General features: G+C 45.6%; 1 protein-coding gene across 1 annotated transcript in view; it reads right to left on the reverse strand.

Moving 5' to 3' along the window:
* Positions 1 to 18069, reverse strand: part of inppl1a (inositol polyphosphate phosphatase-like 1a) — a 40592-nt gene that overhangs the window by 12770 nt on the left and 9753 nt on the right. The window contains 6 exon segments of the mRNA XM_034199178.1: positions 2129 to 2218; positions 3372 to 3462; positions 3770 to 3916; positions 16208 to 16289; positions 16380 to 16527; positions 17166 to 17229. Of these exon segments, the coding sequence (XP_034055069.1) occupies positions 2129 to 2218; positions 3372 to 3462; positions 3770 to 3916; positions 16208 to 16289; positions 16380 to 16527; positions 17166 to 17229 (622 nt within the window).

An 18069-nucleotide genomic window follows, 5' to 3' on the forward strand; every position in this document is an offset into this window, starting at 1 on the left:
CTTCCTTCCCTGGCAGCTTAAAGCCTCCTTATAAACGAAGTCCAAGTAGGAATGGTGTCACCCATTAACAGGGCAGAGCTGGTCAAACTTCCAAGTCGGGGAAAAAAGCAAAACGTCTAATGGGTGTGGTACACTTTGCCAAAAAACAAAATCACAGTTTAGCATGACAAAATAAAAATAGCCTTTCGGGTTATGACCCACGTGTTACACCCTCTCCATCTGGCTTTCTGAATGTTACAGATTATGAAAGGAATTTTAGAAGGCTTAAAACAACAACTGGCAGTTTGATCTAGAAATGTCACAAATCAGTCATCCTTTTCACTCCATAGATTTGCCTTGACTTCCATGTGTTCAAAGGCCTTAAGTGGAGAAAATAAGTTCTCCCTTACTTTGACACACACACACACACACACACACACACACACACACACACACACACACACACACACACACACACACACACACACACACACACACACACACACACACACACACACACACACACACACAACACACACACACACACACACACACACACACACACACACACACACACACACACACACACACACACACACACACACACACCACACACACACACACACACACACACACACACACACACACACACCACACACACACACACAACCAGTGGTTGCGTTAGGCCTTTTCGTTGTCCGTCATTTTGACGGACAGGATCGTAAAATTTCCGTCATAATCCATTATTACCCGTCATTTATTTTTCATGTTTTAATGATGAGATGAGACATAGCCTATTTAATATCTATGTTTGGGTACTGAGCGGAAAATGTTCATTCATTCTTTTTATGATTCATACAGAAATTTTAAGGGCATGGAGAAAAAAAAAGATGAACAGAGACACCGACCGTGTGGTCACTTTTCATGTCAACACGAACATGAATGATTTATTTTTTCCTGCACTGACAGCACAGCAGAGGGGGGCAGAGGTCGCTAAAAACACAGCGACCATTGTGCCTAAACAGGCAAATATGAACAATGCCATCGTTTTAAATGAGACAATTACAATCAAAATATGAACAAAACATTTACAAGAACAACTCAATTGACCTGCTGTAGCCAAGCCTGAACGCTGATTTCTGCATCGTGGTGCACCCTCGGACAAATCCGTTACTCATCTTAGCTTTTCTACAGATGTCGCAGAACATTTTGCCATCTTCCCTCCTCAGCCACTTAAACTCTTGCTCCCACTGAACCCGGTACACCCGCTTGAACTCCTTGCCACTTGCTTGCCCCTCTGCCGCTGCAGCTGTGTATTCTCTTGTTCCGATTAACCCAGCCAAATGTTTTTTCTTGTTTTGTATCTATATCTACGCCGGGATGCGGAGTCGAGGTTGATCCTCTTGCTGTAGTCCTGTGTCTTGGATCCTCTATCCTGAGTTCTGGATTAAGTCGTGGACTTCGGGTCGTGGCGGAACCTGTCTCTGCGGTTCTGCCTTGGGTCTCTTCATGCTGCTTCCCTGATGGCTTCCACAGGATTGTAGCTGACATCCTCGTGGATTCATCTTCTTATTACAGACACATGCATTTCCTAACATTCGGTCTATATGCTGTAAAATGTATTATCTCTTCGATTTACACACGGCATCTATTGCACGTCTGTCCGTCCTGGGAGAGGGATCCCTCCTCTGTTGCTCTCCCTGAGGTTTCTCCCATTTTTCCCCTTAAACTGTGGGTTTTCTCTGGAAGTTTTTCCTCGTACGATGTGAGGGTCTAAGGATAGAGGGTGTCGTTTTTCTCATACTGATATTCTGAACAATCTGTACTGTTGTATTTGCTGTAAAGTGTCTCTACTGTAGGCTATTTTTATTATATGTACAGCTCGACCAAAAATCGTTTAGAAATGTGCTATATAAATAAAACTTGATTTGATTTGATTTGAACGTTGTCAGTTTTAGTCTTACTGGCTTGTCCTTCATCCTCCACCGCATCAATCGCGGGGAGGGTGATCTAAACTTACACTTACAGTGTGTGTGTGTGTGTGTGTGTGTGTGTGTGTGTGTGTGTGTGTGTGTGTGTGTGTGTGTGTGTGTGTGTGTGTGTGTGTGTGTGTGTGTGTGTGCATGTGTGTGTGTGTGTGTGTGTGTACCTTCTTCTCTATGGATGACAGCAGGTCTTTGAGGATTGCTAGCTTGGTCACAAGGTTCTCCAACTCCTGGTCTCCACCCTGATTCACCGACTGATGGAGGAGATAAAACAAAGACAGAGCAACGGGTCATAGGTTAGATAAAAAGAAGGAGGTGTTGTGTTTTGCTGGCCTTGTTATTTAGCTTTTAAAATAAGTGATGCAACAATGAGGCCTTGACATAGAAAGAGCCTGATTCTGAGTTAGTAAATCGCACGCCTAAAGTATGCATTTTGTTAAGACTTTAAATACTGGTCCATAATGTAAAATTGCAAAGCTAACGCATGTATACATACATCTCATCTCATTTTTAACATAAAACTAAATGATCGTTTTTGCTTGATGATTAAAGGTAAAACAAAACGTATGCCACTAGTCAATTCATCATGTAACTTAAGTGATGACCTTTAACCATTTAATATGTATTTCAACCCTAACACAAGCAAACGCAATCATTGGAAAACATTGTAAAAAAGAAGTTTCAACATGCACATTTCCTACACAGACAAACACAAACTACTTAGTGCTAGATTTGCCCTGCGAAATATTGTTTTGAAAACATGTGTATGACTGAAGTGTGACTAAGGCCACCCCAGCCGTCCCCAGAAGACCCTGGAGAAAAATTACATCCACTAGAGAGTGTGTGTGTGTGTGTGTGTGTGTGTGTGTGTGTGTGTGTGTGTGTGTGTGTGTGTGTGTGTGTGTGTGTGGTGTGTGGGTGTGTGTGTGTGTGTGTGTGTGTGTGTGTGTGTGTGTGTGTGTGTGTGTGACAGCTTCATATTAGTACTCTTTGCATGTATAGGTCACAATATGTGTTTTCATGAGCTTGTTAATGTCATGTAACTCAATAAATGTTTGCGGTGAGAAACAAAACGTTAAAGTGAGAAACACAGGATACATTTAAGAGCGAACAGAGAAGTGAATGTTTGGGAAGTGGGGTGGCTGTATTCTGAGGGAAGCATGCTATTTTTTGTTTAAAAATCATCAAATGTCCATACATACTCTTAATTGCTCGAATAAAAACGCAGACCACTTGACATGCTTGGTTTCAACATACTGTACATAGTATACTGTGTAAAGCAGGAATGCAGAAAAGGGCTTAAATACACTGCCACAAACATGGTGTTAGACAAAGGAAGCAGGAGGACGGCTTGCATTCTAATTAAGCTACACATACACAGATGTACAGAGGGGCAAACATGTGTACCTGCTGGATCATCTTGGACACCATGAAAGCACTCTGCTGATCAAACACTTTAGACAGGATCTCCAGGCCAGACAGAACCTTATCCACCTCCCTGGTTCGGGACACAGAGAGATTTATAGTTACTCATTTAGATCTGTCTAAAGGAAATGACTAAAGTATATGTATGCAAGCATGATGGGGCTGCACATGTAACATGTTTTAATCCTAGCCTGTTTAATGTAGTATATTTCCTGTGTATTATCACAATGTTTGAATGTAACACGTGTGGCATTGTGACCAAAACAAGACTTAAGGTGATGTTTTACAATTCAGAAAAAGCATACAAAGAACAGCCTTGTATACAATATGCATAGACAAGAATATGTGTGCATACAGATGTGCTGGTGTGTTTTTCTTACCCATTAAGGCGTTTGCATGAGGAAACTAGAGTCTTGTTGAGGTGAGGCAGAGAGGAGGCTCCCTGTTTGACTGCCTCCAGGTCCAGAGCATAGCTGCCTTTCAGGTACTCGTGGGAAATGGTGCTCAGGCCATTAGCTGCTGGAGTGCTAAAACAAATGAAGTCCATAAGTCATTATGTATAACTGTTAGCAGATTTAGACTTAAACCTTTTGTCTCCTGCAGCAGAAAGGTGAATAATCTCAGCAGTTCAAGTTTAGCCATTCATCACGGCGTTATTTATTATAGGCACACATATCAAGAGGCTTGAGGACAGAGAGAGAGAAGGGGAGTGACATCCAACGGTCTTATACCCCAGATAGTGACATCATCAGTCATGTGGTGCAACCCTTGGGTGCAACGCTAACCAATGAACACAGTTAGTAGTCGCAGCTACTTACACAGACAATGTGGTACACAGTAATACATTGAGTCATAAACTATACATGTCTCTGTATGTTATATCTCAACAATAACCATCTTCAATACGTGCATATACTTAAAAATGGGGTAGGTCATTTTGGAGAAACCAACTCGATGTGCACTAGAATTTGAAAATACACAACCGGAAAAAATCTGCCACTTCCTTACAGAGCCCCTCCTCCACGAACGCGCACATGACCAATGAGGGCACGAGATACGTTTGTGCACGAGATGGAAGGCTGACAGGCAGTTAGGCCATCCAGTCATTTTAGCCGGACCGGTTAAAATGATTGGTCGTGCTTTTTACAGTACTACCACGGCTTCCACAGATGACATTTTTTGATGTATTTATTGTCAAAGCATTTAATATATTCATTGCTATCGGGATGTTAAGAGCATTCCATGGAATATAACAAAAAGTGTTTCTGAAATAAATTACATACCCCACCTTTAACCTGCTGTATAATATGCATGTTATACTACTTTGATGTTATGACTAAATATATCTTTAAACTTGCATCTGGTCACTTTCGTAAAAAGATATACTGATAATTCGTTTTTTTTTAACATGGTTTACTAATCTGGTATTTGTTTTTACATGTTTTTATTATTAATAACAGGTGCTTACTTGTTTATTTAATATGTAAGTCTATTCTCTTTTCTTTATCTGCACTATACTTCTGCTGTTGCAATACCGTTAATTCCTCCGTTGCGGGAAAAATAAAGGAATTCTGATTCTGATACTTAAAACAATGAATCAAAAATGTGTATTAATTACATTTCTTTTATCATAACACCAAGAACTTTAATGGCTTTATCGTGGTCATACCTTGAAGCCAAGTGTTAGAATCGGAAAGCAATTCTATCTGCGCAGTCAGGGTTTTTAAATCACACACTTCCTCTAACACAGAGAGCTGACTTATGTCTAACCTGCCACCCACAGTCACAGCTGCACAAAAACACACACTTGCAAACACACACAGACACACAAACACCAACTGAGCCAGCAGAATGCCCCCAGCCTCCCACACACTGTAAACTATACCTCTTCAACTATCTTTAAGAGTTTGTATCTGTGGTTTTAAACGCAATGCCAGTTCTATCTGAGCTGAACATTAAGGTCTAGCCAAGAAAGGATAGCAGCTTCCTTTTTTTTGTTTTACTCAAATAGCTCCTGCTATGCCCTTTCCTTAGTAGGAACACTGAGTCTTTATTTTGACAGCCCATATGCCACTTTTAATATGGGCAAATAAAACACTAGCTATACGCCCATACACTTTTATGATTAAGATCCTTTAATATGGTCCACATTGTGGTTTTCAAATAAGCTTGGCAAATGTTCCTAAACCAAGCCTTATTTTTAACTTTAACTCAGCAAAATATAAAGTTTAAATGAAATGATGTTTTTTAGCTTCACTCATCCATGATGTTTTGTGCTCTTGATCGAAGATTTGAATGAATCATACATCACGACTGATTTCCACCTTTTTCTAATTTTGTCCGGAAGCTTTAAACTTTAACGGACATGTTAACCGGCGAAACCCCACCTCTGCTACTAAATCCAGCATGGAGAATAAACAGAAGGTCAACCATGGCAACCATGGCAACCATGCATGTGCGAGAAGTCTTCTTCGCTGCTTTTGGTGTATTTTGTGGCAGAAGTACATCGCCACTTAGAGGCCCGATATATGTACTACAGCGTCTCGTGTGGACGGACACGTTTCTGGTGCCTATTGCGTGTGGACGGAAGACTTTTTTGATAACGATTTCGATTTGTTTCCGTTATCGTCCTTGTGTGGCTGCAGCCTTAAACAAAGCTTTGCATCATCTGGGACCAACATGGCTTCCAACAGGATGTGGCTTTCCTTCTTTATGCAAACAGAGGGGGGCACACAGGCAGAGCGGAGGTTATTAATGCATGCAGAGCACAAACCCAGCACCATTTACCAGCCAAATACTGGTCACATGCAAGTGGCTAGTAGGATTGCATCATTCACTAGCCAAACACACAATGATAATGTATTGAGTGACTGGTAACTTGTGAAAATTCCCAACAAAGTACATTTTGCAACCTGTGTGTGTGATAGTATTTTTATGTTTGATACTAATATTTTACAGTGTTTAATGAATGATGTGTGCGTGCCCTGGGGCAGAAACAGTGAATGTGAAAGAGAAACTATAGGTTACTTACGTAACCCCAGTTCTCAGAGTAACATGAAGTGAGATGTCTCACTATGGGATGCGCCTCAATGCGTATGCAAACAGAAGCATCAATCTCATTACGCCAATCCTGATTGGCTGGTGATCTTGACGTCAACGTCAGGGAATCCACCCACCCTTTAAGTAGCTTGCGCTACGTCGCAGCGTCATTCAAAAATAAGCACCTCTTCTCGCTTCGCCTTAGCAAGAAGGGCTGTCTGGTGAGACATCTCACTTCATGTTACTCTGAGAACTGGGGTTACGTAAGTAACCTATAGTTCTCATTCATAACACTCTAGGGGTGTAACGGTACACGTACCCGTACCGAAATTATTCGGTACGGGCCCTTCGGTTCGGTACAGGTGTGTACCGAAGTGTACCGAACGAATATAACGTTAAAACGTAAAAAATTGAGAACGTAAATAACTTTTTGGAAGTAATCTCAGGTGCTGCGTCGCAGCATTCAGAGTAATTTGCTCACATTGGGTTCAACGCGTCATAGAGCGAGCAAGTCATTTCATTGGATGAGAGGCATACTATGAGAGCTGGTCAGAGGGATGCGTTCAAATGTAGTCAGTAATTTGAGGAACTGTCAAAAATTATAGCGAACGCAGATAAAGTTGAGCTCGAAAATCCTCCAGCATCATTGAAGTCTCCGGTTTGGGAACATTTTGGTTCCGCAGTTACGTACAAGGATGACGGACAAAGACAGGTGGACCGAACCAAAGCTGTTTGTCGGCATTGTTCAACTAAAATTGGTTACGCGGCTGGCAATACATCAAACTTGCACACTCTTGAAAAGGCATCACCCGAACGTGAATATCACCGGTACCAAAAGAAAAAAGACTGAAGTGCAAACCCAACTCCCACTAGCATGTTAGCCTCCACCACTCGCAGAAAGATCAGACCGAGCCAAAGCTATTACAAACACCAAATATCCTTATGTTGCCATGTTAGCAAAGCGCTACCTGGCTGTATCTGCTACCTCTGTCCCTAGCGAGAGGGTTTTCTCCACATCAGGAGACATTGTTAGTGCCAGCAGATTTGCCCTTTCGGCAAGCTTTGTGGACAAGTTAATTTTTCTTTAAAAAAACATGAAAATACAATGACAAGCAAGTCATAATGTCAAGCTGGCTGCTTAGGAACTAGTACAGTACAGTTCAAATACAGATTATTTCAGTTCATCGAAATGCTGCACCTTAATGTTCATTTTATTATATTTTGTATTTATTTGAGTGAATATTCACAGTTTAATAATAATTAAAAACCCCAAACTAATAGTTTATGTTTTGTGAGTACTAGTACAGTAAAGTTCAAATACAGATTATTTCAGTTCATCGAAATGCTGCACCTTAATGTTTATTTTATTATATTTTGTATTTATTTGAGTGAATACATTATTCACAGTTTAATAATAATAATAAAAAAATATATATATATGTTTTGTTTTGTGAAAAAAAATTCTGCTGTACCGAAAACGTACCGAACCGAACCGTGACCAAAAAACCGAAGTACGTACCGAACCTAAATGTTTGTGAACCGTTACACCCCTATAACACTCCGTTCGATGTCTCACTATGGGATATTGAAACTCCCGTATTGCTAGACATGCTTATCTCAAAAATCACCAAAACAACCAGAACTTAACAGGTAGAACCCTGTCTCAACACGGGGCCCAGCACTGCGCGGGCCACACTTGGAGCAGAGACATCTAGCCTGTAAAAGCGGACAAAAGTGAGCGGTGAGGACCAGCTCGCTGCTGCACAAATGTCTTGGATGGAAACACCCTTGAACAAAGCCCAGGATGTAGCCAGTCCACGAGTAGAATGAGCATGCAGGCCCGTTGGTGCCTGCAAACCCTGACTCGTATAAGCCAGAGCAATCGCTTCCACAATCCAGTGGGAGAGCCGTTGCCTGGTAACGGGCTTGCCCTTATGAGGGTTAACCCAGGATACAAAGAGTTGTTCATTGCATCGAAACTCTTTTGACCTGTCCATATAGGTGCGTAAAGCACGGACTGGGCACAGCAAATTCGACCGCTGTTCCTCAGAGGAACACAGTGGCGGAGGAAATGCCTCAATGTCAATGGGGGTGAGCCAACCACCTTAGGTACAAAGGCAGGGTTGGGCTTCAGCAACACTCTTGTTTGCCCCGGGGCAAACTGAGTGCATGAAGGATGTACAGAGAGCGCATGATTGTCACTGACTCGCTTGGCAGATGCCAGAGCCAGTAACAACACTGTTTTCAGTGACAGGTGTTTCATGTCACCTTCTTCCAGGGGTTCAAATGGAGGTCGAGTGAGCCCATCTAAAACCACTGCCAAGTCCCATAAGGGCACCAGTGACCTGGAAACCGGGAGGAGCCTGCGAGCCCCTTTCATAAAACGGCAGACCAAGGGATGTTGGCTAGCCGTCTTTCCCTTAAAGCCCACATGGCATGCAGCAATAGCAGCCAGGTACACTTTGATCGTAGAGAAAGCTCTGTGTTTATCAATCAGGTCCTGTAGAAATGATAGAATCACCCCGACAGGACATTGAAAAGAGATGTGTCCCTTTTGAAGGCACCACTCCTCAAACACCCTCCACTTACAGTCATAGAGGGACCTGGTGGAGGAAGCTCTTGCACTCTGAATAGTGTTTATCACCTTCTGAGGGAGTCCCACTGTATTCAGGTTATACCACTCATGGGCCAGGCCCATAGTGCCAAGCGCTCTGGGTGTGGGTGAAAAATCGTCCCCCCCCCCCCGCCTGAGATAGTATGTCCCTGCGTAGCGGGAGCTGCCACGGCTGCCCGCACAGCAGCTGATATATCTCCGCCAGCCAGTACATTGCAGGCCAGTGTGGAGCTATTAGGATCAGTGTGTGTCGTTGTTCTCTCACTCTGGCCAGAGTTGGGGGTATCAGAGCCAGGGGTGGGAACGCGTACAGAAGGACCGGAGGCCAAACGTGCGCGAGCGCATCCACGCCGAACGGTGCGTTTAAATCGCGCATTGAAAAGAACAGCTGACATTGAGCGTTTTCTTTCGATGCGAACAGATCCACCGCGGCCCGGCCGTAACGCACCCACAGCTGACTCACAATTATTGGATGTAGAGTCTAGTCTGCATATAGTGGTGCACCTCTGGACAGCAGATCTGCCCCGAGGTTCATCACTCCTGGTACGTGCGTCGCTCTCAGAGAGAGAAGACGTCCGCAGCTCCATAAGATCAGTTTGCGTGCCAGCATGTGTAACTGGAGAGAACGCAAACCCCCTTGGCAGTTTATATACGATATTGTGGTCGTGTTGTCTGTCCTCATGAGGATGTCCTCTGAGAAAAGGCAGAAAGCGTTTCAGAGTGAGGAACACCGCTAAAAGCTCCAGATAATTTATGTGTGACCGTTGGAGGTCTCTGCTCCAGAGACCCCTCACAGGTCGACCTTCGTATATACCCCCCCAGCCCGTCAGACATGCGTCTGTGGAGACCACCTTCCGCGATAGGACAGCACCCATAGGCACGCCCCGTACTAGAAAAGTCGGGGGCAGCCAGTGGCGCAGTGCCATTATGCATTTCATAGTGACCATCACTCTCCGCGCGCCATGACGCACAGGGTCCAGTCTGAGGGCAGCTACCCGGCGCTGAAACTCCCTCATGTGTAAGCGTCCCAGTCGTACCACCAGGATGGCTGACGCCATAAGCCCCAGTAACCGCAGACATGATCTGAAGAGAACATATTTGCGTGGCTGGAAATGAGCGAGGCAAGCCCTGAAGGCTTTTACTCTCTCTGCTGACAGGCGGGCTGTAAAGGGCACCGAATTCAGGCGTAGGCCCAGGAAGAGTACAGTCTGGGCTGGGGACAACATGCTCTTTTCTGTGTTTATTACGAAACCCAGGTCGAGCAGGTGTTTTACGAGGACATTCGTCTGCGTAATAGCCTCTTGCTCCGACTGTGAGAGAAGGAGCCAATCGTCCACATAGGTTGCCAGGCGAATACCCTGTTGTCTTAACGGGGCTATCGCGGCTTCCGTACACCGTACAAACACTCGTGGGCTGAGAGACAGACCGAAGGGAAGTACTCTGTACTCGTAACAGACACCCTGAAAGGCGAACCTCAGATATTTCCTGTGTGGATAATATACTGGGATGTGGAAATACGCGTCTTTCAGGTCGACTGATGTGAACCAATCGTTTTGGCGCACGAGACGCAAGAGTTGTGTGAGTGAGCATTCTGAATTTGTATCTTTTGAGATATTTGTTCAGAGCCCTCAAATCTAGTATAGGCCGAATCCCGTTCCCTCCCCGTTTGGGAACGAGGAAATACTTAAAAGCCGCTCTGACTCTGTTCGGAGGGTATTATAGATATAGCCTTCTTGTCTAGTAGCGAGATAATCTCTTGCTCCAGAATATGGGCCGACTCTCCCCGGGCTTGCGAATGTAGAATGCCCGAAAAGTGAGGGGGGGTGACAGCGAATTGGAGTCTGTAACCCTGTGCTATTGTCTTGAAAACCCAATAGAATCTGTGAGCATCCTCCACTTTTCGCTTCTCAAAGCGAGTGGAGATGTCACATCCCTGTCGTCTGCCCTCTGTGTCTTTATTTGTTGTGTTATGGGGCCCTCTAGTGTCTGAACACGGTGGTACCCCAGGTTGACAACCCCGGTCGACACTGCGCATGCGCGTGGCGGTGATGCCTTCACAGCCCGGTCCATCGTCCGCCTTCTGAGAGAGGTAGCAGCCACTCTTAGAAGGGGGGTAGACGTCAGACTGTTTATTGTTTTTATTGTTTTTCTTTTCATTTTTATTGACTGCGCCCTTGGCTTTAAGCCTGGAAACGACAGTGGAAAATGATTTATTAAACAACAATAGTGATGACATGTGTTTGTGTGACTTAAACGAGCAGCGGAGCTTGCTGTCTTTGATGTTAAGTCCATTTCCCTCATGGCGCGAACTTGAGGATGACGTTCTGACATCACTCGAGGTGGCGGGAAGATGGGGGCATGGTTGCACCCCGGAAACACATAAGCATCTAACACTGGAACGTGTTCTGGAGCTGGAGAACAGGGAACTTCCAGCTCTTTTATCGAGGAGAGGAGAGGAGGCTGTCAGGCCGCCCTTTTCTTCTTCCTCGTCTGGTGGCTGAAAGTCTGGACCGGCTGTGCCTGAGCGGCTGCTGCCGGAACCGGAGACTTTCTTGACCAGCTCGTCTTCGCCTCGTGTCTGGGCTGGAGACCCGGGGCGGGCTGTGGCCCCTGCTGTTTCGGGATCTTGAAACGGGCAGGACGTGAGGCAGCCTGAGCGAAGGACTGCCGCGGGGCCGTTGAAGGCGGCGGCTGGACCCTTCGGGGAAGACAAAGCTGGAGAGCCTCATCCTCCTTCTTTTTGGATTCACACCGCTGCTGCATCGAAGCTAGAGCGGAGCCAAATATGCCCTCGGGAACAATAGGCATGTCCAAGACGTCCTCTTTTCCCGGTCTGGAAGGTTCGTTAGGGTAAGCCACCTGGCTCTCTCCTGTACCACCATTATCCCCAGTGCTTTGCCCGTGGCTTGGACTGCACAGCGCTGCACACGGAGGCAAATGTCCGTGATCGCTGCGATTTCGTCCCACACGGCAGGCTCAGGTTTGATCGTCATGTCCTCGCAGAGCTCCGCCTGGTAGGCGGTCAGCAGCGAGGAGACGTTGAGCGCCCTGGCGGACAAAGCTGCGGCTTTATAGGCTCGTTCGGTCATTGCTGACTGGAAGCGGTCTGCCTTTGCCGGTAGCGTGGGGTTCCTGCTCGGTGCCGAAGCCAGCCGCGGTTGGAGGTGGGCTGCCACCAGCGGCTCCATGGGCGGCATGTAGGGGTGTTGAAAATAATCGTTTCTACGATGCATTGTGATGCGGACGATTCGGTATCGATGCAGTGACGGAAGATAATCGATTATAGCGTAGTAACGTTGCTTCCTGATTTTCCGGCCGCGGCTTTACTATAACGTTTTTTTTTACTTTAATATCAAATCGGTCGGTGACGTAGAGATCAGGCAACAGACGTGACAGCGGCACAGCATCACCAAACACGGAGCAGTCTGCTTTATCCACCAACACAAGAACACCAGTCCAGAACCAACAGCAGAAGGACCCGCTCTGAATCACTCCGTGTCGCTGCGGCTCAGACACAGGGATTTATGTTTTTCAAAAATAATCGCGTTACAATCATGTCAGGTTTTTGGTGGATTTAATTAAGTCTTGGATTGCAGAGTATGAATGTCCTCTAGCAATTTTCAGACGATATATACGTGTGTAAAGTTTGTGAAGGCAGGAGGAAAAAAGCTTCCGCGATCACCGTCTCCTCTCCGTTCCTCCAAACCCCGCCCCCTCCCTGAAAATAATGAGTGACAGGCTGATAGTGACCCGATAGAAACTTTATTATTCACTTAATCACTGAGATATAATGAAGCTAACTTAATCTCATACATTCATGGGATTTATGCAACAGTAAGACAGAGAATGTAAGTGTGCACCCACATGCAGTATTTTTGTTTGTATATGCTATTGTAAATACTCCTGTTGTCTGCTGTGTTCAGACTCAAGTCCTGTGTGTGATGCGACATTCAGGACATTCAGTGTCCTTTTTTTAACAGAAGGCCGTTGCTAGAAGCTGCAGCTAAACTGCAGAAGCAATATTTTTTTGTTTTTGAGGATGGAACAACTTCACACACGGAGGCTAGACCTATACAATTCATTTAGGTTTATAAATTAATGTCAAGACATTTATGTTATTGATTTCTGAAGCACTTTCTAAATAATAAAAAGAGAGTTCATATGTATTTACTGCATGTATGCATTGATGAAAAATAAGTCATGTGCAGTAATCTAGAAAATTGAGGATGCAACGCATTGGTATGAATCGTGATGCATCGTGATATCGAATTGAATCGAATCGTTGACAGGATAATCGTAATAGAATCGTGAGACCAGTGAATATGCACAGCCCTAGCGGCATGCGGAGCAGGCCGAGCTTCTCCATGCCGTCACAGTCCAAAGAGGAGGCACCCTGGATTGGGGCCTTGTTGCTGAAAGGGCGGTCTCTCCACGAGACCGACACCTCGTCCAGCATCTCTGCAAAGACTGGGAGAAGCTGCTTCTTCATCCTTGCTGCTTGGGGCAAGTTCTTCCCCTCATAGTGAGATCTGGAGGTTTCCTTGGCCACTTCAGGTCAGGGGATGTCCAGCCTGGACGCAGCGCGTTGGCACACGGCCTGCAAGTCCATAGTGAGGCCGGGGCGAAGCTGGTGTGCTTTCGCCCCGGGGGAGCAGACATCGCCTCCGGCTTGGCAGCCTGGGCAGATGAAACGAAGATGTCATCTTCGTGCTCATCCGAGTCGGATAAGAGGAACTCAGAGGCATCCTCTTCATCCTCCTCCATATAATCCAGCTGTAGGACATCCTCCGCGGGTGGAACCACGGTGAGGTCCAGTTGGGAGCCCCAGCTTGATACAGCGCGGGGCTCCGCTCTCGCGGCTCTTGCCGCCACCGGGCCCCAGCCTGGCACAGCGCGGGGCTCCGATTCCGCGGCTACCGCCATTGTTGAGACCCAGCCTGACACAGCGCGGGGCTCAATCTCCGCGGCGGTCGGCGGTCGCTACCATGTCCCGATTGCCGGCCGGCGAATCAACGGACATGAAGGGGTCCCGTCCCGATAGGCTAGCTTGGCTTGCTAGCCGTCGGCGGAGGCTCTTGATGGTGAACAATGCCCGCACGAACCGGGGGTATCGATAGCTTCCTGGGCGTGTTCCAGCCTAAGGCAGGACGAGCAGACCTGGTGTGAGTCCGTGCCCGAGATCTTAAACCCGCAGCCGCAGAGCCGAGCCTCCGACTCCTCTGGTGTGAGGGAGAGAAGGGTCCATCCTCGTTTGCCGGGGTGTCGGCGCGGAGGAACAAGCTAGTAACAGGTATGTTACCGAAAATAAAAATTCAACCTTATCGTTATTCCGAAAGGAAAAAACGACGGGGTAGATTTTTCTTTAAAAAATATTAACTGGTGTGTGAATATCTTTCTTATCTCTGTCTCCTCTGGTGTGAGGGAGAGAAGAAAAAAAAAAATCAAACCTTACCGTTATTTCGAAAGAAAAAACGGCGGGGCAGATTACAATATTAACTGGTGTGTTAATATTTGTTCAATTCTTCTGCAAAGCAAAAAAAGTAACCGGCAAGCGCCCGTCGACCGAATGTTAGCTTGGGTTCAGTCTGTGGACCGTTAAGCTAGCCCAGCTACTGATATTCGAGATGTGCTCTGAAGCGAGAAGAGGTGTTTGAATGACGCTGCGACGTAGCGCAAGCTACTTAAAGGGGGGGTGGATTCCCTGACGTAGACGTCAAGATCACCAGCCAATCAGGATTGGCGTAATGAGATTGATGCTTCTGTTTGCATACGTTGAGGCGCATCCCATAGCAGGGTTGCCAACTTTGGGTACCTGGCTGGAGTGAGATTTTGATATCATGGGTTTAATTACACATATGCGTACGAAATGACTGCTATCGTGTCAGTAGCGGGACCTTAGCATATAGGATATACAATATATACAAATACACAATATTGGACACAGACTATAAAGGGCACACAGTTTCATTCACTAATGAAAGTCAAACACATGTTTGTTTCCACTGTTTTATTGTGTGCCTGTCGCGATAAGCAATTAATTGACTTATAGACTCCGGAGTATTTGTGTTGGGTAATCTATGGTAAGGCTAACCCATACAGTGGTGGGGCTCAAGTCAGTATTTGCAATGTAATTACATACACGCTATATCGCCCCCTTGACAGTGAAACGCCACGCGTGAGGTTTAGATTATTTCCCTGTCTCAATCCAAATTGAACTGTATGAAACAAAAAGGCACATTTGTCTTGTAGTAAATAAAAAGGGCGACCTGGAGCCAATCCTGCAATTTCCCCACAGGTGAAAGAGTTGACATGCTGAAAACCCAACCCCTGCACACATTCTGGTACTCTCTTGAGAAGAAAAATAAATAAATCTATTACTACACATTTAAAAAAATGAATGCCATTTTAGTTTTGTGTTACTTTGTTCTGAAAGCTGAACCTGCTGATCCTCACAGAGACAAGAGGAGAGGCTGTGTGAATTACTTTACATTGTGGATAAGGGTGGATAGCCCCCATTGTTCTGTGTCAAAATGAAAGACAGCCCACACACCTATCAATCATCAAACCGTGGGGTCTTATTTCATTACGTGTTGGTTTCTATCAACACGTAATATTGTATCGATGTATATAGAGACGTACTACCGCAAAAGTATTCTCCGTCGGGAGTTCCTGCAACAACACCTCGCCGTTATCTTGATTCTGATTGGCCAGAAGACATTATCAAAGATGTCTTCGGTATTCTTGTTTTAGCATGAGAATAGTTTGGGCAGCGTGAGAGCGTGAGATTGAGAGTGAAAGCGTGTGTCACACGCCAGATGCGTGAGAGTTGGCAACCCTGCCCATAGTGAGACATCGAACGGAGTGTTATGAATGAGAACAGTGTGTATCTGTGTGTACATGTGTTTATTGTTCATATAATCATTGACACCTCTGTTTACTATCACTGTGAACAGAGCTGACATGGCCTCAGTTACAGGGAACCAGCATCATTCCTTTGTGTGTGTGTGTTGGAGTTGAATACTCGTGTGTTTCTTAACTAGATGTATTAAACATGTTGGTTTGAGAAGCCCTCAGAATAGTTTGTGATTTGATTCTCAGCGCTTACATATCATTATGGACAGCCGAACACAATCCACACATTCGTCTTCATATAAAGACTTTGTACCTCTCTGTGGGTGTGTCTGGACCAGGGGGAGTGGAGGTGGAGGCAGAGCGAGGGGGGAGGGGTGGCTTCTCATCCTCCCCATCTACCAATCACAGAAGAGGAGAGTTAACATGTGAAAAAAAGGAGACAATCACGTCATTTGCAAGTGTGCTTGTGTGGGCTCTGCAGATACCTGAGTAGTCCCTGTCGTCGCTGACAGCTGTTTCCTCTCTGTCCACAGTGTATAGCAGCGTGGTGACCAGACCCTGGCTGGGCTGCAGGTACAACGACACCAACTCTGGTAACGTCTTAAACCGCTTAGGCTGCACACCCTGAGACGTCTGAGAGGAGCATCAACAGACAGAGGAAGAGAAGGGAAGCTTTTGAGGATGACAATAACATCCAAACTCCTTGGCTACAAGTCGTGTTATTGAAATCTCCTGTGGCCCCTATTGTTCCATGTTTTATGTTCCGTAAGCAAATATGAACAACGGCTCTAAATATAATTCGAACCAGGAAGAACCCTTTTTGTAAACATCGTTCCCAAACAAATTCAATTCCAGGAAGTAATATTTGACTTTTAGACTCTCTTCAGTGTCGCAGCTCCCATAAATGATACAGCAGAGACACAGATGTCTGTGATGTGGCCACGATAAGTCTGCAGCTACATGTTATCGTGTGTGTGTGTGTGTGTGTGTGTGTGTGTGTGTGTGTGTGTGTGTGTGTGTGACAAAGCATGTGTGTGGCTGGTGGTGGGGACTTCACAGCTGTTGGGCACTATGCACAAAGAGGCTGCTGTTGTCGTGTGTGTGCGTGTGCGTGTGTGTGTGTGTATGTGAGAGAGCCTGAAGCCAACAAAAGCATCTATGCCTACCAGCTGCTACTGCAGCAGATACAGTTTATGCTGCACACTTGCACACACACTTGACCTCAGTGGAGTGTGTGTGTGTGTGTGTGTGTGTGTGTGTTTTCTCTGTACCTGAACAGCCAGAAATCCATCATCGTCTGGGAGGACTCTGTATGTGTGGACGTGCTTCTGAAACCTACAGAGAAGGAAACACCAAAGAAGAAGAGATGTTTGTCAAAAAGTTGGAGATAAAAACAGACGGCGAGAGAGTGAGAGAAGAAGAACTTTTGGATGACTGTTTGATTCAACACAAAAATCATTTCAAGTCTGACATGTGGACATACTCTCTTGTTCTCAGTGCATAGGGGTGTGTGTATCATGTATGAGTGTGAGGGGGGTTTACAGAGCTTCAACCTGTTGCTGTCCGTCACAGTTGTAAGAGGGCTTTATCCTTACGGTAGCATGATACAGTAAAGCAGAACAGAGGTCAGCCCAATGTTTATACAATGCAAAAGTGAATGTACAAAGGAAAGACCAACAACACCCTCCTTTGTGAGACAGGATACAGAGCGATCCTGTTTTCTTTCAGTCAACAACTATGTTTAAACCTTCAGAGTCCGAATTGCATTACTGATTGAACCACAACCTTTTTAACCAATCGCAGATCAATGCTCTGACATTGTGTTTGCACAGCCGTGACTACACGCCTGCAGCCTCATGCTGGAGTTGAATGATTTTTATGTCACATCTGCTCGGTGGACCGTATGCAAAATGTTCAATTTGCCAAACTAATGTTGTGTTATGGTGGTGCGTCTGTTTGGATGTGTGGGTGTTAGCCCTGCAGCCAATGCAAAACACTTGAGGAACTATTTTACTGCTGCTTGTGCTCTGCTTATTGTTTGTTTGTGTGTGTGTGTGTGTGTGTGTGTGTGTGTGTGTGTGTGTGTATAGTATACGTGTTATAGACTGAGGGAGGGATAAATCCATGTTGGGAATTCATCCTGCTCTGCCGCTCAGCTGTTTTTCCGGTCTTTCC

Source organism: Gymnodraco acuticeps, unplaced genomic scaffold (genome assembly GCF_902827175.1).
Source record: "Gymnodraco acuticeps unplaced genomic scaffold, fGymAcu1.1, whole genome shotgun sequence".
Classification (NCBI taxonomy): domain Eukaryota; kingdom Metazoa; phylum Chordata; class Actinopteri; order Perciformes; family Bathydraconidae; genus Gymnodraco; species Gymnodraco acuticeps.